At 49.9% G+C, this 26,330-nt stretch overlaps 2 protein-coding genes across 4 annotated transcripts; one reads left to right on the top strand and one right to left on the bottom strand.

Annotated features, from left to right (window-relative positions):
- Positions 1-1,069: 1,069 nt before the first annotated feature.
- DEAF1 (DEAF1 transcription factor) lies at positions 1,070-19,032 on the bottom strand. Of its 3 annotated transcripts, none has more exons than XM_066187096.1 (13): positions 18,905-19,032; positions 17,634-17,731; positions 17,146-17,275; positions 16,193-16,339; positions 15,298-15,437; positions 14,628-14,693; positions 13,578-13,704; positions 11,542-11,670; positions 10,688-10,816; positions 8,648-8,898; positions 4,074-4,139; positions 2,605-2,694; positions 1,070-1,742 (listed from the first exon to the last, which is right to left on the bottom strand). In XM_066187096.1, the coding sequence occupies exons 5-13, from the start codon at positions 15,373-15,375 to the stop codon at positions 1,638-1,640; spliced, it is 1,041 nt and encodes a 346-aa protein (XP_066043193.1). In that variant the 5' UTR covers positions 15,376-15,437; positions 16,193-16,339; positions 17,146-17,275; positions 17,634-17,731; positions 18,905-19,032; the 3' UTR covers positions 1,070-1,637. The 3 variants fall into 3 exon arrangements, with proteins under 3 accessions (XP_066043193.1, XP_066043191.1, XP_066043192.1); XM_066187094.1 differs by lacking the exon at positions 18,905-19,032 and adding an exon at positions 18,467-18,738; XM_066187095.1 differs by lacking the exon at positions 18,905-19,032 and adding an exon at positions 17,988-18,459.
- On the top strand, positions 19,012-25,077 carry TMEM80 (transmembrane protein 80). Its single transcript, XM_066187098.1, has 5 exons — positions 19,012-19,183; positions 21,541-21,657; positions 22,782-22,854; positions 22,941-23,033; positions 23,966-25,077. The coding sequence occupies exons 1-5, from the start codon at positions 19,040-19,042 to the stop codon at positions 24,169-24,171; spliced, it is 633 nt and encodes a 210-aa protein (XP_066043195.1). The 5' UTR covers positions 19,012-19,039; the 3' UTR covers positions 24,172-25,077.
- The last annotated feature ends 1,253 nt before the right edge of the window (positions 25,078-26,330 follow it).

Raw genomic sequence — 26,330 nt, 5'->3', positions numbered from 1 at the left:
AAGCATGGTTCCTTCTGGAAGAGGGAAGGAGCTGTGGTCACCAGCTCTTCGCCCTTGATGGCACTGCAGTGCTGCCCCCTGGTCCTGCTCAGCTCTGTGTCGGGAGGAATAACTTTCCCAGGAAATAGCCAGGAGGTAACACTCACCACCTGCCACGACTGTGGGAGCCCTGTCACCTCCCTCCCTGGGAGACTTGTGACTGATGCCCCTCGGGAGCTGGTGCTGCTGGCAAAGCCACCAAGGGCACTTCTGAGAGACCCCTCTGAGAGAGATGGAAAACCAGCTCCTACTGCCTTGGAGCACATGGAATGCAACCTAACGGACCTTTAAGACGCACGGGGGAAGAAATAGATTTGTCAGCTTCCCAAACTGTCCTTTTGACAGCGTGTGTGATGTTGGGTTGGGTCAGTGTGTGGTTCAGGTGACCCTGCCTGTAGCAGGCCCTAAACAACCATCCTCATCCACCATCACCAAACTGGAGCAAACAAGAGCCAGGACAAGTGACCCCTCAAAGAGGCTGTGATCCCTCAACCAGAGCAAACAATAGTGACCCTTCATGGGGGCTGTGACCTCTAACAAGGGCCATGCCTGGATCTAAAAACAATCCCAACCAAACTACCAGAGCCTTGTGCGCCTGTCAAGACTGCTCTGAGGTTTCCAGCCACAAATAAAGGTTTAACATCATTTAAAAATAAAGGATTAACTTAATTATTAAAGTAGTAGATTGATAATTAAATTATTTTGTTGCAGTGAACAAAGCAAGTAACTCCCCAATGGACAGCACATCTCTAATTGGCAGCTCCCGCAGGGCAAGGACAGGACAGCCCCATATCCATATGTGCTCACCTTGGGCTTGATCCCATCTGATTCTGGCCAGCTGGATGCTATGAGTGACATTCCAGGCACGCTGAGGAATGAAGCTGTGCTTCCCTGTGGAGAAAACACCTCCCAGGTAGACAGGGAGGAAAATACATGTGTACCTGTTGGTGCACTCACCTGTGCAGTTACCTGTACTGCAAAGTGCTGCCCTGGGAATTAAGGAGAACCACTGGGCACATTTGAGCTTCCATCACATTTTATTTAACAACGTGTTGTTTTTCAATTATATTTAAGTGGAGAAGCTCCAATGTGTTCCAGATTTGCCCAGCACAGAGGGAACACAGGAAAAACAAAAATCCTTTCAATGCTATACTAGGAACTTGTACCGACTTTGTCAAGGTGATTAAGTAAACCAGAGATTCGTTTCTCTTCTCTAATGAGAGATAGGGAGGCCCCGGTAGGAGGAAGCACTGGCAGATCTCCTTGCAGCACCTGCTTTAGATCCATCTCAAGAGAGATGAGGAGACTGCTGTAATCCACATGGTGGAGGATCCAGTCAGGCAAAGGCAAAGCCTCCCAAAGCCAGTTGGGGCCGGGACGGAAGGGAGAGGGTTCCAGATGAGGTTCACACAGTCTCTGTGTTATCCAAAGCTTTGGAAGGGGATTTGGAATAGACAAATGCTGTCACAGTATCAAAAAGTCAATGAAAAATGAGTCTGCTAGTGAGGAGAGTGCTGTTGGCACAGGACAGACCGTTCCCGCCGGTCGCCGATCCAGCCGGCCCCGCGTGTCCATGAATGGCTGCGGAGGGAGAGCGCTCACACGGCGACCTTCTCCATGACATTGTCCGGGACGTGCACCTCATCCCCTTGCACCGTCACCGTGGCTGACTGGCCACAGATGTGCTGGTGGTCCTTCCAGTCCTGCCAGGGGAGAGCAGAGGGAAAGGCTGTGAGCAGAGCAGGCCCTGGAGAAGGGCCCCCACTGTGTGAGAAGCACTCTCTCTCCACAAACCAGACACAACCCAGGATATCAGTGTCAGTCAGGTGGAAAATTTACTAAAACCGAGTCAGAGCCGTGACTTAAAGCCTCTCCTGAAAGGCAGCTCTCGATACTGAGCACTCCCGAGGGACAGTGCTGAGCCGGGATCTTAGCTCATCTACAAGAGGAACAGATTCCTCATGGAACCGACTGAATTCAGGACAGCCGACTCAGCCAGAGCCTAGCCACCCAGCAGAGCTGTAACGGGCCAAACTGAACCATCCTCTCCAAGCAGGGGCCAAGGCCACACCTGTTCCCACCCCCCAAATGCACAACTGTCCTACTGTATCACCCGCAGCATCTCAAATAATGGAAAGGAGAACTATGTCCTCAGTGCCATGGCAGGAGCAGCAGGGAAGGAAGGAAGCAGCTCACCAGGAAGCAGCAGGAAGGAGCTGTAAAAGTGCTCCCAGCTCCCCACAGTTCCCAGTCAGGTGTCCATGCTTCATTTCCAGTGCCACTCGGGTTTTTTGGATCGCCTTTGGGAAGGTGCGTGCAAACCTGGGGACCTTCTCTACCCTTTTAACCCTGTCCCGACTTGGCAGACCTGCCCCTTCACTACAGCCTTGCTGGTGATCCCACTGGCAGGGTGGGTTTGGAGTGCTTGACCCACGCAAGGCTCTGCTGCCCATTCCCCCCTCCGTGCTGACACCCATCAGGTGACAGCCCGAACAGCCTGGCTGTCCCCAGGGTCACACGGCCGTCTCCAGGGAACTGAATCCCAAGTCACAAGCAGGCCGATACCTTCCGCTGGCAGAAGGTGGAGCAGTAGTTGACTTTGTGGCATCCTGTGCACTCGTTGGTGGCCTCCCGTCCGCAGTTGACGCAGGATTGCTGTGGGAGGGGATGGAGAGGGACGTGTCACACAGAGACAAACCAGCGGTGCCACCGAGGTACAACAGAGCTGCTGTGACCGGCTGGAATGCCAGAGTGGTGGGAAAGCTCCTGTTTCCCAAAATACTCTCAGCACACCAACCCACAACAAACAGGCCCAGTGGCCTCTGGATACACCCTCAGAGACCCACTCTCCTGGCTCTCTTAGCAGTGAGATCACTTTGGAAAATGACATGCAGCTCTGTTTTTCTTTCTGTGGGACAGGAAGCCCTCCAAAACTGTGTGTGGACACTGAGTGGTCATGGAAATCCATCCCACCCACCCCAGGGAAACCTCCCTCCTGACAGGGAGGGTACCCACCAGTCAGGTAACCTGTAGTTGGGTGTATCCCACCCAGACATGTCAGGCTGTGCACAGGTTGCAGGCACACAAGCGCTGAGTTTATCCCAAATTTAAAGGTTTAAAGGCAGATTTCATTGGTGGTTTAGTTTGGTTCATAATCCTGTGTATGTTTAAGAGAAGGTCTGAGGAAGGGCAACAGACCAAGAATACGGATGGGATCCTTCAGGTATTTTTCCCTAATTTTAGAGAGGAAAAAGGGATCTGCTCCTATGGGATATGTTCCTTGGTCCTTTCCCAGTCACGACTACATAAGGAGTGCACCAAGAGGGAAACAGAAAGCAAATTAAGAAGGCTCTAACAGGAGCAAGGATTTACATCCAGAAGCAAGGTGAGATAGGATACATAAGTGAAAAATCACACCTGCTTTTTAAGGGATGTCTTTGTGTCTATCGCTTTCATCTTATCTTGGTGACATCAATTAACATAACCTGTATATTTAGATGGAAACATCATTGAACTGCCACCAGAATAAGCACTTCACAGAGCATTCCACTTCCAGCTCATTAAGCTCCTGACAAATCATTAGCACGTCAGCAGCAGTGACAGGAAGCATTGCTGGGCTGTGAAAGTATCGTGGGCTCTTCAGTTCCTCCAGGCTCCTTCTCTCTTTGAGCACAACCACCCCAAAAATCAGCACTCTGATTAACACCCCCTCTCACACCTTTTCCATGTACCTGCAGTGTACAGCTGGTGAGGCTGAACTGTGTTTGTGCTCCTGATGCGCAGCTGCGGATTTGGGACACCAAAAATGGCTTAAAGCTTTGATTTGGGACTTGCAAAGCCTGCCCTGAGGGGACGCTTGGGAAAGGGGAGACACTGCTTGGAACACTGGCTCTGCTAGGAAGGGCTCAGATCCCCAGCCAGGAGGCCAGACACAGAGCACAGAATTCCACAGCGATGACAAAACCTCGGTGTCTTTAAATGGAATGAGACAAAGACCAAAAGGCTCTTCGCAACGCAAGACATCCCCAGCCTACCTTGATGATTATTTCTGTCTTTCCATCCACATCCTCTGTTTGTTGGAATAACTGGCTCTGGTATTGCTGCAAGGAAAACACACCAGACACGTCATTTCCCAGCCGGAGCATGATGTGAGGGGTTGGGAAGGGCACTGGGATGGAGGATCCCCATGCTGAGCTGTGTCTGCCCAGCCCCACACTGCAGTTACAAGAGAACAGGGTGCGCCCTCACCCCTCCCTTCTAGGACAGGGACACTGTCGCCTGATGTGGAGACAGGCAAGGAGCCTGGGAGAAAACAGCCTGAGGGTGACAAACTGCCGGTTCAGTACAGCATTTCCTCCAAGCCCAGTTCCCCACTTCATCCAGCCACACACTTGTCTTTAAAATGGGGGGTTTAACTGCACACATGGGAACTGGGAAATTAGCACAGGAAACACCCGGAGAATGCCAAGGTAACAGGGCCAAGCGGCACATTCCGGGGCAAAATTCTGGGCCAAGTCTAGTGATCCTAATCCACTAAGAGGCAGAGGAGTCTGGAGGGAAGGTGCAGCCCAACGAAAAGGCTCAGGGAGAAAAAAAGCCCGAGCAAAATTAACACACCCTAGACTTTAGGAGCAGCACTAACTACAATCATTACTGCTCCTTGCAATAGGAGAGTGAGAGGGATGCAGAACAAGTTGGGACTCCATCACTCCTCTGGAGGTGATGTTCACAGCCTGCTTTGGCTACCTGGCAGAATCACCTCAAACCAGTTCAAGCCCAACCGCCTGCTGCTGTACCTGTTGCAGCAGCAACATGCTCAGCAATGGGGGACAGGAGTCCCAAACCAATGATATCCAAACCCAATCCCAAATTAGTTATGTGCTAACCCTGGCTTAAATGTATTTGGAACAGTTAAAAAGTCTGAAAAAAGCTGAACTCCTTTCTCCAGGCCAAGCAGGTTCGTCCAGGAGTTGACTCAACACATGAGATTAAAGGTCTCATTTACAAGTGTATGACCTGAGAGCACAGTATGTATTTTCCTGTGAAACCACAACCTTCAAAACCTTGATATTACCATGACAGAAATTAAGTTAAAAAAAAACACCAGGCAGACGGAGGCGGAGGGAGGGAAACCTCTTGCTGTGGCCTGCCAGGGGTGTGATTTGGTTTTGCTCTGTTTGACAAGGCAATTCCAGCCATGCACAAACCATGGAGAAGGAAAAGGTGTGATAAGAGAGAGGAACAAGCCAGACACATTCAGATCTCTCACAGAAACAGCTCCACAAAACCCAGAACCCTCCAATTCCCAGGCCTATCACTGCTAGTTTGGAGTACACAAGCCACTGTTAGCTGACCAGAGACGCATTTCTTAACTGTCCAACCCTTTTTAGATTAATTTCACACTCTCCAGCCCTGAGTTGGTTTAATCTTTCTAAAAAAGCATTCAGGTGCCCCAGCTGTTTGCTGATTTTATTTTCCACCTTGCTTTCAAATGAGCAGGGCTCCAGAAGCATCCCCGCTTTACAGAGGGCTATTCCAATGAAAACATTTGTGGGATTTCAACACTGATTCTCTTCAACTTATACCAAAAATCCATTCAACACATTTCCTGAATCTCTTTATTATCCCCCAGCAATTCTGGCACAGAATTTGGTGTGTGTAATATTCCCATCCCGAAGTTTATCTGATATAAACAATGGATTAATGCACACTCAAAAAAATTACATTGCCCAAGCACACCAACACGTCAGTCCTGCCTTTAATCTCTTCATTTTGGGCCTGATCTGCAAATGTCAAATATCTATTTCAAGAGACACCGAGCCTTTGTTACCCCACTCACCCTCAACTCCTAAATGTCTTTCCCTTACAAAAAAATGCAGTAAAGCCAACATGGAGATATTAACCAAAGGATCAGACACTCAGCCACAACCTAATTACTGATGATACTCAAGAACTGTTTAACAGCCACATGAAATTCCACCAGAGCAGCTGTACTTAATTAATCCCAAGCAAAATGCTGCAAGTCAGAAAAACCTTACAAATGTCTCCATAATTCCATTTTTTGCAATACCATGATGCATTTTGGAAGCTCATATAAACATGGAGCTGGAGGGCTCATGGTTTGCTTTTCTTTTGGGATATCATTCTTCAGGACTTCTAAGTAACACAAACGAAACCTTACTCAGAGGATCCTACCACTTTGCAAACTTGCCCATGAGCTCTCTGGGAAGAAGTGTTATTTCCATCTGAAGCACAGTGAGGCCAAGGAGTTGCCCAGGGGCATCAAAATGACTTATGGGGAAGATGGAAATAAAATTTGAAGGAGATCCTCAGTCTTGAAATTTGCCCAGCAAACCATGACCCTTAAACAAATGTACAGAAATTAAGTACAAAGAGAGCAACCGAGTGCATGTCAGAACTGCCTAAATACTAAATTAAGTGCTAAAAAACCTCCCTGCTGCTGAAGGCTTTAGCTCCAGCACCTGGAACAGTTCCTTCAGAAAGGGTAAGGATGCCCCCAGCCCCTGACACAGGGCTGAGATTGTACGAGCAGGGAGGCAGAGTGCAAACCCCTCACGTCAGACACCCTTCAGGGCTGTGTGAGTCCCACAAGCACTGACATGGCTCAGCACAGAGCACAGCTCCTGCTGTTTCAAGCTCACGCAACCTAACTGCTGCTCTATGGGAGCAGCACAGCTCATTCGTGATATTTAATTACCCCAAAGCTCATTAAATAATAAATATAATACCAAAACACACTGTAGTGAGTGTGTAGAGATACTGCCAGGACTGTCCTAGGGCTCCTCAGCTTCCAGCAAAGCCTTCCCACACCTCTCTTCCAGGCCTGTCACTGCACACTTGTCCCTGTGGATTCAGTGGAAAGCCGATGCAGCACAACGCTGCTGGCACCAGCAGGAACGTGGTGTTTGGGAAGGGAGCTCAGCAGCTACCAATGGCGACACCAGTTCCAACACTGCCCCCCACCTCTCTATCCCCAGAGCACACCAGCAGCTGTGGATCTGTGCGAGAGGGAGAGCACATTCAGTACGGAGCCACACTTGGGTGCGTGCACGAGCTGGTGGTCAGAAGGATCCAAGATCCCTCCCGTGCATCAGTTACAGAGAAGAAGAGCTGGGAGAAGAGAGCAGTCCTTGTAGATAATCCCTGTCCACAAGACAGAGATGATGGAAACTAGTCAGGGCTCCTGCGGGGCCAGGCAGCCTGCCAGGGCTACCACAGGACTTGTGTGAGTCAGCTTTGCTTGCACAGCTCTCAGCAAGACACCTCTAAACTTTACTGCTTATCTTCCCGAGAGGGATCAATCTGATTTTTATTTATGCCTCAAGGTACGTTATCCACGAGGCGAAGGATTCCTGTAAGGGCTGAACGTGGACTGACACGCTCGTTCCTGCGAAGGCTTCGCCTGGCAGCCAGTCAAGGCAGAAAAAGCCCCCACGATCAGGCTGTGAGCGACCCGCCCCGCTTCCCAGCGGGGCAAACGACCGGAAGCCCACTTAGAATGCCCGGGAAATCCGCCTGTGGAAGCAGCCTTAGCACATAAGAGCAGCTAACTGAGACAAAACGGTGAGCTGTTTTGCTTTGAGTTTCTTGGAGGAACCAGGGGCTCGCCTGCAGAGTCACCTTGACCCTTCTTCCACCCCCACTCCTCACCTTTTCCTCCCTATGGTCCTGGTTCCCTGTTTTGCCCTGCTTCACTGTCTCCACGAAGCGATTCGTGCTCCGCTGCCTCGCCGGCGGAGCGGGCGCCGCCGCAGCCGGCCGCCTCCACCGTGCATTCCCAGGCGCAGCTGCAGCCGCCCGCACCCAGCTGCCACGGCCGCGGCCGCGGTGTTTCTGCGCCGCCCGCCACACCGACCCGCCACAGCACCGGCCCGCAGCGAGCAGCCCCGCCGTCACCGCTGGAAGATTGCGCCCAGCCGCTCACAAAAGCCGCGGCTTGCAACTCGCACACTTCGCCTGCCGAGTTGGCGCGGACAGAGCGCCGGCGTTCTTGTGGCAACGCTGCTGTCCCTGTCTTCTGTTTCTTTCTCCGTTTCTCTTTTCTCCTCTGTGCTCGCTTTTATATCTCCCTTCAGCAGGACACTTAACCCTTCTTTATATTCACATGTAATGTTGTTGCATTTGTGCTTTATTTTCGTCTGAGAAACGCGTCCAAAAGAAACCTCCGCAACTGCCTCTTTTACACTGGGACAGAACGCTTCCCCATCAACTCTGCGATAAGCTGTTCCACATATCCCATTGAAAAGCTCCATCAGCCCGGCTCACCTGACAGCAGCCACTGCACTGCTGAACACTCACCAGCTTTCTCACACCAGTGCCCACATCCCATAAATCTATGGACAGCTGATGGGAGAGCTCAGGATCATGACACCAGACAGTGCAAGCAGCCTGCTGCCCACAGCTCCTGGAATACCAGAACGCTTTATTCCTTTCCCCACGACACAAATAACTTGGGAAGATTTCTCTTGCTAACGTTGCTTTCAAGGCTTGGAGAAACAATTTCCAGTATCACTGCTGCAGCCAGGAACTACTCCGCTCACCACTCAGCCCCAAAGGTGCCCAAGGCTGTGTCCTGTGGCACAGTTACCTCTTTCCTCTCCACATCAGCCTGGATCTTGGCCTGTGTGACAGCGGCCTCACGGAAGGAGGAGCTGGCCTGCTTGGCCTGCTCAATCAGAGTCTTCAGCTGCTGTGCTGTGCTGAGCAGGGAATTGACCATCTCCTCCAGGTAGAGCCAGCTGCGCTGCTCCGTCACCTCCAGCCCGTTCACCACCGACGGCGACATGGCTTTGGTGGGCGTTGCGGGGGGCACCGCCAGCGCAGGCAGAGAGGTCAACACTGCGCATAAAGAACAAAAGAGAATATGTAGACAGCCAGGGTGTTTCATTTCCATAAAGTGGGGTGCCCGTGTGTGGTGGTGGGTTTGGGGTTTTTTTTTCTGTGCTGTTTGGTTTCTTTTCTAAAATATGGCTTGCAAAATTTCCAGTCCAGGGAAGTTTTCGTTAAACAGATCATTCTGCAACATCAAGTGCAGGTCTGTGCAGAACGAGCCCATGGGCACTCTCAAGCCCACAGGACAAGAACACCTCCTCTTGTCCTGGATGGCTCTGGGAATTGTTTTAACATCTCCCAGCACTGCTGTGGAGAAGCACCACGATGCAGTGAAAGCAGCATTCCCAGGAACTCCTCCACCACTGCCAACAACATTTCCCTCAGCCACGGCTAGGTAAGGTTAGAGTAAGTCGCTCAGTGACCCAATATTTTACAGGAACATCCTGATATTCCTACCTACATGTCAACTCTCAAGTTGCAACCACAAAACTCAGGTACTGATCCACATCACACTCTCTGTGCTTCCTGAATTCTGACCTTTACATAACCCTGGCCAGACACTGGACTTAACCTCAGACAGTCACTCTGTGTGAGTGTATTCCAAACACGGACTTCTCAAAACCATGGGTTGGGAGGCCCTTTAACAACCCAGCAGTTTCTGTGTCACTGAACCAGCTACTTTTCACATTAGGTCTGCATGTACACTGGGAGATCAGGGTATGATGAAATTAAATCCAGACCCAGGAACTCCACCATACACAGTGTAAGCTCAGCTTAGGTAACGTTCCAGGAAGAAATGTTACCTGGCTTCACTTTTCCAAAACGTAACTCTAACAATAAGTACTCACCATCTGCCATAAAATTCAGTCCAAGACATTCACATCTACCAACACTGACCTCGATATTCCTCCCTGAATTCTTTACTAGTAAAAAGAAGGTACCACCAGCTTCAGGGTTGTGCAGACTTCTTACCTCAAAATACCCTTAATTAAAACAGTAATTTTAATGAATTTGCACACAATTGGCGTGGAACTATTTGCACTTAGATAAGAGTGGGAGATAAACCAGTCTTTTTATCAGTGTCTGTTTGCACAGGAGCCTTTCCCACTCTCCATTTCCAGCACAATATTTATCCCTGCATGACATTTGATAAGATATCAAACAGGAATTACTCCCGATTCCTCATTTTGGCACAAGTGCATGAGGCAAGGGAAAGTATTCACTGGTGAAAAAACAATCAATGTTTAATTAGTAACACCAAGATCTGACTAAGTCTCAAACACAAGAAGATCTGACTCTGGAGACCAGGAACATCCTGTGCTGCTCCAAATAAATAAATAAAGGTCATACGGAGGGAACTGAAAACCGACACCAAACCTGCCCAAAAGGACCCCCAGCATGCACCTCTGGAGTCATAAAGCCATGTGAGGGTGTCTAAAAAAGCTTCTATAACATGATTTTAACAGGATTTGTTCTCCTCAGATTGAACACTAAGTAAATGTTCAGCCACAATGCCCAAAGAGGACAAAAGTCTGGAAGCAAGAACTTTAGGAAAGGCAGGGAATGCAAGACAACTCATGATGCAGAGTCACAGCAGCCGCCTCTGGCAGAATCAACAAATCAAAGTTCTCAATAAAGAGCGAAGAACTTCCCACAGAGGGGAAACCTGCTTGTCCAAATCTTAGTATCTGTAGAACTCACACGCAAAATACAGCAAAGTTTAATTTTCTGCCCTAATCTTCACCTTTGCTGAGAAAGACGGGAGGAAGTTGAAGCACAGTGAGAGCAAACGTACCGATTTTGGGATGAGATGTTGGCAGTGCAGCCTCAGGGAAAGGTGAGATCTGGCAGTTGTCCTGGTAACTGGGATAGTGAGGCTCTGGATGAGACACCCGGCAAGGCTGCTGGACGTTGGTGTCCTGAACTGCAGGAAAACAAGGGCCTTGGGAGTCACTAACACACCTTCTGCTGCGTTCATCCCTATTTTTTACATTTTATACAAGTTCCTACGCTCTGTGATAATTCCCAAACACCAGCAGCATCTCACACAGCAAGCAAGGAATCCTGGTCCTGGCTCCACCCTGCTCTGATTTCACCTTTAAAGCCACAGGTTCCTTGGTTCCATCCCACACATTGAAATATCCACGATCATCACAAGGCTCCAAACATTGGTTCTCGGAGCAGGATCATTCCCCCAGGAGAGCTCACAAGCCAAAGCATGACTCAGACTGAGAGAACTGAAATGTACGTCATGCATTTATATTTTGTTTGATTTTTCCTGGCATTTTTTCACTCCGTTTCAACCCTCACCTAGTTTGGGGTGGTTTTTTTGGGCAGCATTTTAGGTTAACTCGGGAGAAAAAAAAATAAATTACAGAGATGAAGATAAATGCCAGGAACTCAGCAGAGGTGAACATCAGCAGCTGCCACACCTGGGCAAAGCCTCTCCTTTCGTGCAACTGCTAAGATTTCAAACTGCTGAAATGATTTCACGGGAAGGACAGTGCCTTTATGCAGTGTCTCCCTTGAGAAATAAATCCTTTGTGTTGCATCCAAAATGTTCCTTCCTACGGCAATGGGCATCCAAACTTTTTCTCCTCCTCCCCACGGCTGTGGAGGTGTCTCTCCAGGAGACATCTGAGCTCTTACCAGTGGCTCCGGTGAAAACATCCCCCTGTGCTGGGCTCTCTGAGATGATGGCCGTGGCCTCCACGGTGGATGCCCGGTCGAAGGTCAGCGCCCCGGAGGTTGTGATCTGTCCAGAGGGAGTCACGGTGACTGGAAACATTAAAGCACTTTCATAATTCACACTCAGCATGGAGGACATGCCTGTCAAGCTCTTGATATCCCTGTGCTGCACCACCCAAGCTCAGGGGACTGCCAGACCACCAGCCCGGGATAACCCAGTTTGGATCACACCTGTGAGCTGTGCAGTTGGAAATGGGAATAAAAGCCCCAATGGGATTCTGAAGGCTCTGCTGTCCCTCCAAGGCTGTGGGGGCATGAGGCCAAAATGTTAATTTACAACCTAATACCTCCCAAATCACCACCTTTTCAGTTATTTTATGAACCACAAAACACCTCCCACAAGATTCAGTGAGGCCACACACTCCATGAATTTCTGGCTGCTTAAAGACAATTTTAGCAAGGGTGATCGTTGCTACTTAAATCAACATAACAACCTGTGGGTTTCAGCTAATTCCATGACAGCTGGACAATTTTAGCTGTTTATCTACACGACGTGACAGAATGTACACAGCCAATGCAAGGAACAAGGCACAAAATCCTTCTGGGTAACTATCCCTGAGTGGCTTCAGAATGTTTAAAACCTATTTGAAAGAGGATTAGTTAACTGGTATCATTAATTGGCGACAGGCTGATTCTGTGGCACACAACAATTAAATTTTAAAATGCTGTAGCTACAAACTCCTGGCTGGTGAAGTATGTGGCCACCAAAACAGGAAGTTCTCTCTTCCAGTGCCAGCATGAGAGAACAAGCAGCCTCACAGCATCTCACACAACAAACCAAAACAGATTAAACTTATCTGGGGACTGAAAAAACCAAAGCCATACACCTCTGCAGAATCCTTGTGTGTTTCTCCTCCTACTGTTGCTGATGATCTTGCTTTTTCACTTAAGCTGCTGACGCTTACTTTTTTTGTTCTTTTTTTAGATTTCTGTTGCTTCCTCCTCGACTCACTTTGTACTGTTACTGTGCAGATGATGCCAGTGTGCCAAGAGCAGGAGGACACACGGATGTGACTGGGGATGTGTGAGCTGGATCAGCTTGCAAATTAATTCCTGTTCTCGCACAGATGATTTGCCAATCAAACCAGTAACTAACAAAGCTGAATGCTGGAGAGGGATGCACAGATCAAAGCATCACCTTCTGCCTCCTTCATTAACAACTTTCAGGCTGAGGGAGGGTTTCATTCCAGCTGCTTCCAGACTTTTTTCTATGCATTGCAAGGAATAGCACAAATCTTACTCCAGTTTCTAAGCGACACAAAGAAGCTCAGGGGATGGAATGGGGATTTCTGGCAGAGCAGAGAAGGGCCATTCTCCCCCAAAATCCAATTCCAACAGGAAATTCCTCAGTTGTTATTTGTGAAAAATCGACCTGAGATCCACTATGGATCCAGGCCAGGACCCCATAATTCTCCCCCCACTGAGAGCTGGTATAGGGGGCAATATAATCATAGACTATAACCACAGAATCCTGAAATGCCTGGCCTTGGAAGGGACCTTAAGGTTATCTCCTTCCACCGCCCTGCCATGGGCAGGGGCACCTTCCACTAAACCAGGTTACTCCAAGCCCCATCAAATCTGGCCTTGAACACTTCCATGCACAGGACATAATCCAAACCTCTCTCAGCACAAAATATGAAACCTACTGTTCACGGCACGAGGATGTCATGATGCTTAAACCTGAGGTCTCCTGGAGGTCTAGAGCTACACTTCTTCCTATTCAACTCGTGTCCAGATGTGGCAACACCTGTGCCACTTTCTAAAAAATAGGAAGTGACACTGAGCCAATAAACCCATCCAGTGAAAAGAATGTGACCAAAAAAAAGGACATTTTTCACAGCTGGACAGTTCCGAGGGGCCACTAACAAACATAAAACGCCTGGCAGGGCAGATCTCCAAAGAAAGAAAGCATTTTTTACCAGGAGAAAAGAACTTACATGTAGTTGCAGCAGTGGCTGGAAGCAGAGTGATGTTTTTGGAGCAATTCTTCTTCACTGGAGTTGCAGGTATTTCATTTTCTTTTTTCCGCCTTTTATACGGCACAAAGAGGCGTATAGGGCCACTCTGGGTAGAAAAACACCAGAAAGGAAATGAAAAGAAGAAAAGGAAAAGGCATTAGCTGAGGCACCTCTTTGGAGACTTTGAGTTTACTCTCATCTTTCCAAGAACAGCTGCACGGATCTCCGTGGATGATGTGCGGTTTGCAACAATAGACCAAAGCACTTAAAAGTTTTCCAAACAAAAAGAACTTTGAAAAAAAAAAGTTAAACTCAGCTCCCTGAAGAGACACAAATTCAACCTCTTCCCACTGTTATTTAAGGAGCAGAACTGGAGTAGGACATCAGCTGCTGGCCAGGGTGGTGGAATAAAACAGGAAAAGAGGGAGGAGAAGAGAGGAAGAAGTTCCAGGCTAGAAAACAAGCACATCAGACAGTTCATAGCAGAAAACAAAGGCAAAGCACCAGGTCAAGCTAAACTCTTCTGCTTCTGCTTTAGGACTTAAACCTCATTTTTGAAACAAACTAGCGAAAAATCAAACCCCAAATCAACTAACCAAACATGCCAAGCAGTTCTAAAATTAAAACACTGATCCATCATAAGATTATGATGCTACTTCCTTACAAAAATATTTTTTCAACTCAAACCATTGAGAAATTTGAGTCCAAAATCATGACTAGCACTGACATCCCCAAAAGGCATTGTGCATAGATGTATTAATTAGAAAAGGAGAAAAAAAAGAAGAAAAAAAACAGCAAGTATGATCTAGTTTTACTGTGGCTGTTCTGCACTAATGCCAGCAGTTCCTTATGTCCTTTCTCCATGAGGCAGGGACAAAGCATTTGTCCCTGAACACTCATGTGTCAGGGCACTCAATTCCCAAGGAAATCACGACCTGCTCGCCCAAGGGCTGTGGCAGCTTGACCAGTTAATTTGTCCAACAAAAAGAATTAGTTCCTAAAGTAATGGATGTTAAAGCTCCCACTCACCAGCGTCATGTCGTCACAGCAAGCGGCACAAGTACACGAGGCAGCATGGGGATTTAAAATCCCATCCTGGAATAAGATGTGACCAGTTCAGCATGAGAGTCACCAAAATCACCCAGAGCACACCATGATGCTATTAAAAACTGTGGATGGGCACCAGAGTGGTACCCATTCCCTCCTGGATGCTGTACAGTAAGAGAGGCCAATTCCCCACACCAGAGCAATGGGATGAGAGGGTCGGAGGGAAGAAAAGGAAAACCAAACTTTTTCCACACCCAAAGGCCAGGATATATGAATTTGAGCCTTGATTTCTGCCCAAACAGAAATGGACTGTCGGCCTAGTGACAATGCCAAGTTCTCCAGGAGACTCAAACAAAGGACCCAAATAATGAACGGTGAAAGTGAAAAATATGTGGCAGGCAAAGACACAGATGAAGTTCAGGTTACTGAATTACAGCATCATGGATGAGTGCTCAATTCCTATGGCACAGCTCAAGGCTGCAGAAACTCTTTCCAGGATAAGCAAGATTGCCAGTGCGCTATTTGAGACGCATCAAAAACAATTCCCCTACGTCACTGACTCTCAACCAAACCAAGTGCTGCTCCTGGTGCCATCAGCACCCGGCTCCAGCTGCCCCTTCCTGCAGAAAGGAGGGAGCAGACGTAACCTTACGTGGATAAGGCACTGCAGGGGCCGCCCGGCATAGCGGATGCTCCTCTTCCAGTCCTTGCTGCTGGCTCGCCCCGCCATGGCTTCGAACTCCGTGGGGCTGTACCAGTTGTCCCCTTGCTTGATGCACCTGCCGCGGCCTCCTGAAGGAAAGCACCGAAATGCACTCTTAGCCCAGGTTAAGGATAATTTTGCCACTTCTCTGAGGATGAAAATATGGAAATTGCTGGACAAAATAGCAGTTGATATGTAAGAGCCACTAAATATGCCCATTGGCTGCTTCCCATTGCTCCGGGGTAACTATGTCCATTTATTATCATGGCTGTGACAATGACTGGGCATGGTCAGAGCTCCAAATCTGGGTCTCAAAAGACTATTTAAATTACTCCTCCACAAGGAAGGAAAGTCTGTATTGGATAAACACCACTAATGTAAGTATTTCCTTGATTGGCAGTTAAATTTCTTTTTTGTGTTGAAGAAAACTTTCTGTCCACGAAGCAAGCTCTGCACTGGGCAGCCAGGCTGGTTGGCAATTTCTGCTGCTGCTTCCCCAGCTTCCCCACAGGGATAACAGACAAGAGGAGGAGCCCAGAAGCCCTGTGAAGAGACAAACCCTCTACTTGCATTCCAGCAGGGGTTCTTCAGAGCTTGGCAAAAATACAAGTCTACTCAGGAGACAAGAAATCATTAGAGGAGATGGCCTATTACTGAGGAGACTCACTGCATGGCAGCCTGGATATTTGCAGGTTTAAGAAAATGATAAAAAGCCTCTGAAGAAAAAGCAAAACAAAAGGGAACATTAAAATCGAAAGGCACTGGGCTGGCTTGGAAACTCTCTTGGTTCCTTTTTCTCTCAGGATCAGCCCTTAAGAACACCCTCAGCCCGGGTGGCAGTTACCTGAGCCCAGCCTGTTCTTGTACAGGATGCCGCTGATATTGCGGCACCGCACCGGGAGCTCATTCTCGTACACAGACGGGTCCCAGTTGTACTTGGTTCCACTTTTCCCCTGGACGGCCGCCAAAGGGGTCGGAGGGGACTGTGGTCCTTGGAGAAAGGAGAAAAGGAAGGTGATAGCAACCAAAGGGCAGACTGGTGTTCCATCCTGTGCTCGGCTGGGTGATTTGCCAAGGGGTTGACTGGAGCAGCTGGAATCTCAGCCCGAACGAACCGAGAAGGGCTGATAATTAAGCAAAGAGGACCTGAGGAAACAGGCTCTGACAGGGAATAAACGCCGAGATTGTGACCTGATCCTTACACCTGCAGGCCATGGTGATTCCCCTTCCCGGAGCCTGTCATGTGAGGAACGTTTTTGCTCTGCCACCTCGTGGGCAGCAGCGAAACTCCCAGGCAGCCCTCAACAAAACCTCGGCCACAGAGACACTAAAGTATCACAGCCAACGGCCTGAATGGACGTGAAAATGTGTTCCAGGACCCTGGGAAAGAGCACGTGCACAACTGGGAGACTCGGATTTCGATTATCCACATGAAAATGATCCGTGTGCCCTGGGGGCGGGATGGATGTAGAAAGCCCAGTAGCAGGGCAAGATTTCTCAAGCAGCTTCTTTGCCAGGGTTAGGGCAAGGAAAGAGAAAATAAAACACATTTCTGACAGGAAAAAAAAATTAAAAAATAGCAAGCCTTCTATCATTCCCAAGAATTACACAAAATACTGTGTGAGGACTTGGCGTCTTAAAGGTCCTTTCCAACCTGAACAACTTCATGGGTTTAAGAGAGGGCAAACCACCCTGATAAAATTATGCACATGTTTTAAGATTCCAGAAAGATGAGTAGAGTGGAGAAGAAGCCATCCCTCTGGGAGAGTGACCCACCACAAGCAGACTGTCTAATACCTGGTGTGAGAGGTGCCGAAGGCCCCTTGATCCCGGTGGTTTCCACGATGCTGCCATCCGTGTGCACCACTATCAGAGTGGCTTTTTCAGGGTTCAAGCTGTCCCCAATTTGGAGGGCTGTTCTCCCAGACTACAGAAGAAATAAAGAGTTTAAATGGATTAAAATACTTCAACACAAATTGATTTCAGTAGCCCACTGGTACCCCAAAACTCTAATCAGTATGGCATTTATTAGGTTAACTTCTGAGTTTTCAGACGAGCAAACTTAAAGATTTCATGTTCCAGGCCACCACTTCTGTTACAGAATGAGTACGTGGGGGCGGGAAGGTAAAAAGGATGGGAATAAAACCCCTGTATGCCCCCCACCTAATGAGTTTGTGGCTTAAACTCTGGATATTACAATGAAAACAAGCCTTTGACCTTACTACAGCTCTTCATTTACACTGAGAAAGCTTGTCAAATGCCCTCAAATGAAAGGACAGACTTACCAACACGTGTCCTGAAATGGAAGCTGCATTGGCCACAGATGTGGTGAAAACATTGTCTGCAGAGGCCCCCACGTTGGCTACTGTCACTGTGGTGACTTCTGGAATGTAAATGAAGGTTAATTTAATGTTCTGCTGCATGCAGAGAGCCTGATGAACAACTGAACAAAAATAAAAATAAATTCCTTCTTCCTTCCTATTCAAAATCAATTTTATTTTTCATGGCACTTTAAAGTTGTTATGAACACCATCATTCCGATTTCTATTAATCTTTGGGTTCGACAGCCTTTAACCTCCTTGAAACCAGGGCAGTCGCTCTCAGCATGTGATGAACTAAGGGAAAAATAAGTATTGCACCTGTACTAGGAATACTCCGAGCTGTGGCGCTTTTACTTAAATAGGGGTGACTGGCAAACATCAGGATAAACTGAACAGACTCTGCCTCTGTCATGTATCAACTCCCGTGGTGCCACGGCTTGTGCACTTCGTCCGCTTAAGAACTGCCCACATTTACAGCCCAGCGTTTCTGCGGCGCGCAGCGCTCGGCCCGGCTCAGGTCTCTGGGTTTCCACGTGGGGTGAGGGTGAAAGAACAACGGGCGGCGGGCTCGGGGCTCTGCGGCACGGCAGCTCGGCCGCCTCCATGACTCGGGCCGCTGGCTTCTGGGGACTCAGGTGCACTGGGCGGCTCCTGCTCTTTCCTGCGTGTCAAGGGGCGGAGTGTGGGACTCGGTGAGGGGGTGGGAGCGCTCCCTCAGGCAGCTCGCTGTTCCAGCCCCAGCCTCGGGGGAGCCGGGGGAGCCCCGGGCGGGCTGAGGGAGCGCTGCCCGCCCTGACCTGCGAAGGCAGCGGCAGCGGCGGCCTCGTCGGCGCTTGGCATTGGCGGCGCTCCCATCTCGATGTGCTCGGCGTCTGCCGCCATCACCGTTACCGCCTCCTCCTCGGGCACCGCCTCCCCCTGCGCTGCCTGCGGCGGCTCCTGCTGCTGCCCGGGTCCCGCGGGCAAGCCGAGCTGTCCGGCGACCGGCTTGCTATCGCTGTGCTCCATGCGCGGGACCGGGGCTGACCGAGCCCGCCCCGCCGCCCCCCCCGGGCGCGCCTGAGGGGGGGTCCTGGGGGCGGGGGGGGGGGCCGGCGAGCCGAGCGCGCCCGAGCGCCGGCGAGCGCGTTCGGGGCCTTCCGATCGACTTCCGATGAGGCCCGAAGCGGCCCGAGCCGCTCGGGCGCCGTGCGCTCGCTGCCGGCTGGCCAATGGGGCGCGGCCCGAAGCGGTACCTGACGGATCGGGTGAGACCCGAGCCCGCCCGAGCGCGGCCGAGCCCCCGAGCGCTGCGGCCTGGCGAGGCGAAGAGTCCCGAGCGCGCTCGAGTCCTTTCCGATCTCTGCCGAAGGCCGGAGCGAGGAGCGCCGATGTGTGCCGAGTCCTCTCCGATCGGACCCGAGCTCCGCTCGCCGGCCCGAACGGAGACGCCCGAACGGGCAGCGCCCGAATCCGCCCGAAAGCGACCGAACCGGGCCGAACGCTCCGATCGCGCCCGAAGGCGGGTGGGCGGGGTGAGCGGCCGCGCGCGGGCCGCCGGGACGGCGGAGGACCGGCGGGCGGGGCGGGGCGACAAGATGGCGGGGCCGAGGCGAGGTGAGCGGTGTCGCGATAGCGGCACGACAGCCCTTTCCGGGGCACCGGGGGAGCTGTTTCCCACCGTGCTAGAGGTGACCTCTCGCGGGGGGACGCGAGTAGAGCGAGGCGGGGCCCAGGTCGAGCCCAGCCCCGTTGGCATATCGCGACAACCCCGACACGCTGAGGCAAATCCCGGTGGCGCCGTGAGCAGGGGCTTGGCGGATGTGCGGGCTGAGGAGCGCCTTGACCCCCGGAAAGACGCTTTCCTGAGGCCGACAGGAGCCTCGTGAAAACCCAGAGCTTTGCTTCACCTTAGGAACTGCTGGGATTCAGAGGGGGAAAAAAAAAATTTCATCCTTAATGTGGTCAAAATCATTAATTTCCAAGTCCTTCACAGAGGTCAAAGTTTTCTCCCAAAACTGTGAATTTCTGCCCTGCGTAGATAAGGCGGTTTAGAAAATTTTTGCCGAACTCGTAAAAAAAAAATAATTCCTAATGCCAAGTCTGTGCAATGAGGAGCACGAACGTGCCTCCTTAGAAGGATGCATCTGGGGGATGTTAACCACAGCCGCTGCCTTTGATGCAGTTTTATGTTAGAAATGGAACCATTTTGTTAGAAAATGGGCCGTGTTCCAGCTCAGTGCCATCCACGGTGTGTCACTCGCTCTAAAATCAGCACCGGCCTGAATAGGTAACCAAGATTTTGTTGGGTAAAGCACTGAAATGATGTATTCAGGTGGTTTGATAATGCCCGTTGGCTCAGAGCCCCTCTGCCAGGTGTTCATCCCTGTGAAATGTCCCGGTCGCTCTGAGGGAGGCAGCACATCCTCAGGAACAGTGGCTGCCATGCCGGCTTGGAACAGCTGCAGGAGGCTCGCTGCCCTCTCCTCGGACAGGATTAAGGAAAGAAGAGTTCAGATGGGGAACTGCCCTGAGGGAATTCACTCCGAGTTCCCTGTGGGAATTCCGGGACTCTGGCTGTCCTACAGTTCAGCGTCAGTGGTGTAGCTGCAGTTTTGGATATTGAATGAACATGGAATCCTGGAATGGTTTGGTTGGAAGAGGCCTTGAAGCTCGTTCAGTCCCACCCCCTGCCATGGGCAGGGACACCTTCCACCTTATCCCAGGTTGCTCCAAGCCTCGTCCAGCCTGGCCTTGGACACTGCCAGGGACGGGGCAGCCGCAGCTTCTCTGGGCACCCTGTGCCAGGGACTCAGCACCCTCACAGGGAGGAATTTCTTCCCAGTATCAAAGCCCTTGCCCCTTGTCCTGTCCCTCCTAAGTGACGGGATAAGTGTTGGGAGCCCCCAGTCCCTACAGAGAGATGAGAGGATCAGGTTCAGGAGACATTTCAGATTCACGGACACATGAATCACCTAAAATCATGTGCCTGTTCCCACCGTGTTCCCAAACTGGACACCTTAATTAGCTGCCTGGAGTTAGGGGGGATTAATTTGGGCCTAAATACATAAAACTCTGAAGTGAAGAGGACATTGACCTCAGGAACCCAGGCATGAGGATGGCGTTGTGACAGTGACAAGCTGTCCCTGAGGAGACAGAGGAAATGGCCTTTCACAGGTTTTACTCTCCCTGGGACAGAAATCCCAACTCTGCAATTCCTCATGTGTCTGAGAGAGGCCGAAAATATTAATGTGGAACTCGAGAGGTGCTTTAGTAGGTCAGTGCCATGATGTTGCATGGGAATTTTATGTGATTTTTGCAGAAGATAGTAAGGACAAAAGTGAAGCGTGTTAGTTGGGTCATTGGAAGTGCTCGGTTTGATTTCTGTGGGCCATCAGAACACACTGAGGTTGAGTGTGGAATGACTTTGTGAAGGGAACTGGTTTGGAGGGATGACATTTGGAAGGGTGGCATTTAGAGGAACCCGGGAGCTCTGCGTTCTCCACAAACTTTCTCACAATTTACAGGCAAATGGATCCCATGTTCACCTCCTTCCTTCCTGCATGGTTAGAGGGGATGAAGTATCATCTGCTAGGAAAGGACAGGATGAACAAGTTCTGGGTAATGCCTGTGCACTCCTCCTGGCTTTGAAAGAGCCTAAAGTTCCTCACTGAACGTGGCTTTTCCCAGTAGGGGTTTTCCCCAAATCATTTGATGTTTCATCTAGTTGAAAAGGTTATTTTTGGAACCTGACATCCACGATCTGGAAAACAATAAATGTTCCTGGGAGATGAAAAAAGAGATTCCTCCCAGGATTTAGATAACCATTGTTAGAATGTTTCTGGATTCAGACTTATTTTCTTCTCTTTATTTTCTCCTTCTCCCTGGAGAGGAAGCACATCAGAGATTGTATCCTTTCTGTACCACTGCTCCCTTCGTGCGAGTGTCCTGGAGAAGGCTGCCTCAAGTGGATTCCTGTCTTCTGCCCAGTAACTCCGCACACTGCTGGGTCTGTGCTCCTGAATTTTCATCGGTGTCATCCGCAGGAAGCACAACTGGGACCACATTGGTTCCAGGGGAAGATGTTTTGTGCAGGCTTAGCTGGGATTTGTCCCTGATGGGCTCCTGCTGAAACTCCTTTAGCCCCTCCGCAGTCATGACTTAACCCATTTTCTTAGGAAAGGAGGTTAAAAATTGGATTTATGGACTGATGGACACACCCCCTGCATCACAGCTCACAGACAGCTGACACAGCTGACGAGGGGCAGTAAAAGCAGCTCTCAGTAGTAAGTTCCTCCTCTCTTACGGCAAGTCACCCCACCTTGACTCCTGCCAAGATCCAAGTAGCCTCCTAGGAGGAGACACCCTTGGCTCTGGAGATTTCCATGCTTAGAACCTATCTAGTAATTTTTTGCTCCACCTTCCTTCAACTGGAAAAACCCCCAAACCTGGTTCTGTGTTAATAAAATGAGCTGCTCTGGGAACTGGAATCCGTCCACGACGCGTGGGTGGGTTTAGAAATGGGATGGGCAGTTCCTGTAAAAGATGCCTGGGATGAAATCCCTGCTTGGAGATATTTGTAGGATTTGAAAAGGGCTGGGGGAGAGAGGGGAGTGAATTAAGGCTGTTTCTTAGGAATTTGCATCCCAAAGCTGGGCTCAGACAGGTATGGAGCGCAGTGTTTCCATGCTGTGGGCAGGAACAAGGCCTGGCTGCTGCACAGAGCCACCTCTTCTCCAAACACAAGTTTGATGGAGTTTGCCAACTCTCTGTCAGCTTCCTCAAGGCTGACTAAGAAGTGTAGAAGTAGTCTGGGGCAATGTACACATGCATCCCCCCCTGCTTCCTCAGGCGAACGGATGCCCCACTACAGACCAAATAAAATTCCTTAAAGAAGGAACTAAAGCCAAGCCTGAAACAGCAAGCTTTTATCCCAGCCCGCGGTGTTTGCAGCCTCAAGTTCCTTCCTGAGCCCTCCCCGCAGGCCAGGCATAGCTGGACCATTCAGAATAAAGAGGGAATGCAGGATATTTTGGGGTTACTGGGAGATGGTGATTTTACGGAACAGATCCCACTTCATTGCTATGAGAAACCCTTAACAACAGTTCTCAGCTGTCATCACTTCCTTTACAGATCCTGCTTTATGTAAATGGGATTTATTACATCTTCTACTTCTTGGCAACTCTTGCAATGATTATTTACAAAAGTAAGTTGCAGGTATTGTCCCCAGAGCAGGCTGTGCTGATGCACAGCTGGGTTTTCCTGCTGTATTTACTCTGGTTTATTCTCCAGGTCAAGTTTTCAGTTACCCAGATGATCTTTTGGCTCCTGACCTTGCCGTGCTTTTCCTTATGGCCATCCTGGAAGTGCCTCGATCGTACCTGGGTAGGTTATGTTGTCAGTGCAACTGGAACATAATCTGGAAACGTGAATCATTCGGAAAGGGAGTCTGTCAGTTGAGCAGATATTTGGAGACCCCTACACTTTTCCTTTCACTCCTGAGGATACCTGCAAGCACCAACACCTTCCTTTCACTAAGACAGAAGGGCAGGAAGGGCCTCCTGACCTTGTCCAGAGCTTGCTAAAACTTCTTCAAGTCCAATTTTTAAAAACCCAAATCACTGTTAAAATCTGCTCCATATTCCCAAGACATTTATGCAGGGTGGGGCCTTTGAATCAATCAGAGTGGCATTAGGGTTGGATTTATTCCGCTGCCTTAAAGCCCTCTGTGTATTTGCTTGGAGCCTGATCCATGAATTAAGAAGTAGGTTTCAACTCTAACGTAGTTAAACACCAAAATCTGCTGAGCTGGGCTTGGACGTAAGCTGCAAGGAAGAGAGAAGGACAGCTTCCCCACAGTGACAGGCATCTGAAACAGGAATAAATCAGCAGGAAATGAGACTTGAAAATGAGGGTTGGACTCCAGGAGTGCACCAAGATCGCCACGCTGAGCACGGGGCTGGGGGCTCAGGGAGAGTTCTATGGTTGAAGCTGAGAGCTCAGAAGGATGCAGCTTCAGAAGTGATCCTCTGTGATAAGAAGAGGTGCCCTGGCTGTGGCTGTCAACTGATCAACTTATTTGGATTAACTTTGCTTAGTTTTCCTGTTTTGAAATGGATTGTCCCTTGGTGTTGGGCCTGTCGCTCGCTGGCAGAGCCTTGATTCAAGCTGGTACTTCAATGTATTATGAGCTTTCTTAGGACTCAGTAAGAGCCAAGTCAGAACCAGGACCTTTTTTGAGCAGCAATATTCTCGAGTTACATATTGCTGAGCTGCTGTCAGAACAAGTCAGACTGCTGCTTTGTGTTTCCTTGCAGGTTTCAAGGGTAACCTGACAGAAGCAGAGGCGCCGCTGGGGCTGAGCCTGGGGCTGACGGTGGGCAGCGCGGTGCTGTGTGTGTACCTGCTGCTGTGGCAGACCTACGTGCTGTGGGCAGACGTGCTCCTCAACGCGCTGCTGCTCTCGGCCTACGGGCTCGAGTCGGGGCTCAAGGTCACGGCCATCGCTGCCTTTGTCAGCTGAGCCGGCCCCTTCCCACACGCCTGCCACTCCTTCCTTCCCTGAAAGACTGCGCCTTCGCTTCCATTCTTGAATTCCTTTGTATATAAAACCCCTGTAAAGCTTTTCTCTGTTTAAATTAGAAGCTTTGGGGACGGAGATGTCCTGCCCAGGAGCTGTGTGCTGCTGTCCACCATTGGCTTTTTATGGGCTAAGGCAAGGGATGAGTAGCATAACACTTAACACTGTGGCACTCACCAGGGATCGGTACTAAATACCCATTCCCAACACAGGATAGGAGCCAGTACTGCTGGCTTGGTGGGAGTTTTCGTGGCGCAGCATCAACACGCAGCCCAAGTGACACAGAAACGAATCGGGCCAGGGCTCACTTGTGCCCTGCCACACACATCCGTGTTCCAGGGCACAGCTGCTCTACTGCTCTCATTTGTTTCCAGAGCTCAGTGGTAATTTCCCTGACTTTAGTAGGGCAGAACCTGATGTATCCCAGTGGGGAAGAGTGGAACTGGGTTTTGTGCATACCTGGAGAGCCAAGCCACAAGGTTTGGCAGCCAGTTCTTACACGCCACGTGAGGGGATGTTTGGTTAAACAGGATGGCTTTAAAATGAACAAAACCATTCACCATTCATTCTCCCTTCTGTCCTGGTTAAAAGTCCAACAGAATGTTGGCAGTTCTATTTCTATTTGGTGTTAAAGGTGTGTGTTTTCTACTATTTTGCAGAAATTACTACATTCAAACCTGTCTTTTAGCTTCTAACTGGTGCAACTGCGGAGTTTTTTACTGTCTCAAAAATACGCGTTAATGAAAAGCTTTGGGAGTTCCTGAGTTTTTTAAGAAGCCTATTTTCTATTCAGAGTTTCCTATTTTTGTATTTATTTATTCATTCAAATAAACAGTGGTTTAGATCTAAGGAGTGTTTGAAATGCAGAGCATCTTGTTCAGATCTTGGGCTCCAGCTAAGTCACCCAAAGGAAGACTTGGGCAAGCCTGGATGTGTGTGAAAGCCTCTTCTGATCCTGATCCTGCTGATGTGTGTAGCCCCTTCTCCTGCCCTGAGAAGGTCTGAGCTAATTTGCATTCACCAGGGGCTGAAAATTGTGAGGTGCAGGCCTGTGGCACCTCAGCCACGCTGCTCTTTGCTTTCTGGTGCGGGTAGGAAGGGAGAAGAGACACAAGTTCTGTGGAAGGGCCCAGTTTCACCCCTCAGTCATTCAGTAGCTGGACTTGATCATCACAGAGGGCTTCTCCAACCTTAATGATTCCAGTACCTAAAGGGGGCTTACAAGAAGGCTGGAGAGGGACCTTTCACAAGGGCATGTAGTGACAGGATGAGGGGGAGTGGTGTCAGGCCAAAAGAGGATTGGTTTGGATGAGATACTAGCAAATCTGTGACTCACAGGGTGCCGAAGCCCTGGCACAGGTTGCCCAGAGAAGCTGTGGCCACCCCTGGATCCCTGCAAGTGTCCAAAGCCAGGTTGAAGGGGGCTTGGAGCAATGTGGTCCAGTGGAAGGAGTCCCCGCCCTTGGGAAGGGGGATGGAAGGAGATGAGCTTTAAAGTCCCTTCCAACCCCAATCTTTCTACTCCAGGCCAGGTAACAGCAAGTTCTGTCCACATTACACCACCTGACAGTCACAGAGTGCCCACTGGCACCACAAATCCCCTGGGACAGGTCCTGCCAAGCTCGGGCACAGCCGGCCCTTTGCTGCTCCCACAGAAACGTCACAGCAGCAGAACGGGGGCTAAGGAGCACCCAGGAAACTGAACGACCAAATGTTTCTGTGCTCAATCTGCCTGAAGAGAGCCCTCACCTATTTGTCCTCCCAGATTTGCTTGGCATGATGGAATGTGCCATCACATGTTTGTTCCAAGGAGTGACCAACATACCAAACTGTCCCTGCCCCATTAACGATCAAAGCACACAGGCAGAACTCTTCCTGGGTGGGCCCGAAAAAAAAAAAAGCACAAACTTTTCCTGGTGTTCGCACCTGCCTCGCACAAAGCTGTTCTGCCCACAGAACAACTGACAGGCTCTAAAGGGAATATTGTAAAGTGGAATTTTTATCTGAATGCAGGTGATCCGGCAAACAGGGTCACACAGGTTAATGTTGAGTCACAGCTCCTGTGCTTCACCTTCTTGGAGTGATCACCACAAACAAAATAA

The sequence above is a fragment of the Chamaea fasciata genome, unplaced genomic scaffold, assembly GCF_029207755.1.
Source record: "Chamaea fasciata isolate MVZ Bird 193981 ecotype frontalis unplaced genomic scaffold, bChaFas1.0.hap1 SCAF_7, whole genome shotgun sequence".
In the NCBI taxonomy this organism is placed as follows: Eukaryota; Metazoa; Chordata; class Aves; order Passeriformes; family Sylviidae; genus Chamaea; species Chamaea fasciata.
Note: the sequence above shows the minus strand (reverse complement) of the source record. Positions and strands in the feature narration are given on the sequence as shown.

What these genes read in the sequence shown, in the direction of transcription:
- DEAF1 (XM_066187094.1), bottom strand. Translation starts at nt 18,677, where the DNA reads ATGGAGCACAGCGATAGCAAGCCGGTCGCCGGACAGCTCGGCTTGCCC. An exon ending in CGCTGCCGCTGCCTTCGCAG is followed by an intron (nt 17,732 to 18,466) that starts GTCAGGGCGGGC and finishes TTTACATTCCAG; the next exon opens with AAGTCACCACAGTGACAGTA. An exon ending in AGACAGAAATAATCATCAAG is followed by an intron (nt 2,695 to 4,073) that starts GTAGGCTGGGGA and finishes CCCCTCCCACAG; the next exon opens with CAATCCTGCGTCAACTGCGG.
- TMEM80 (XM_066187098.1), top strand. Translation starts at nt 19,040, where the DNA reads ATGTGTGCCGAGTCCTCTCCGATCGGACCCGAGCTCCGCTCGCCGGCC. An exon ending in GTAACTCCGCACACTGCTGG is followed by an intron (nt 21,658 to 22,781) that starts GTCTGTGCTCCT and finishes CTTCCTTTACAG; the next exon opens with ATCCTGCTTTATGTAAATGG. An exon ending in AGTGCCTCGATCGTACCTGG is followed by an intron (nt 23,034 to 23,965) that starts GTAGGTTATGTT and finishes GTTTCCTTGCAG; the next exon opens with GTTTCAAGGGTAACCTGACA.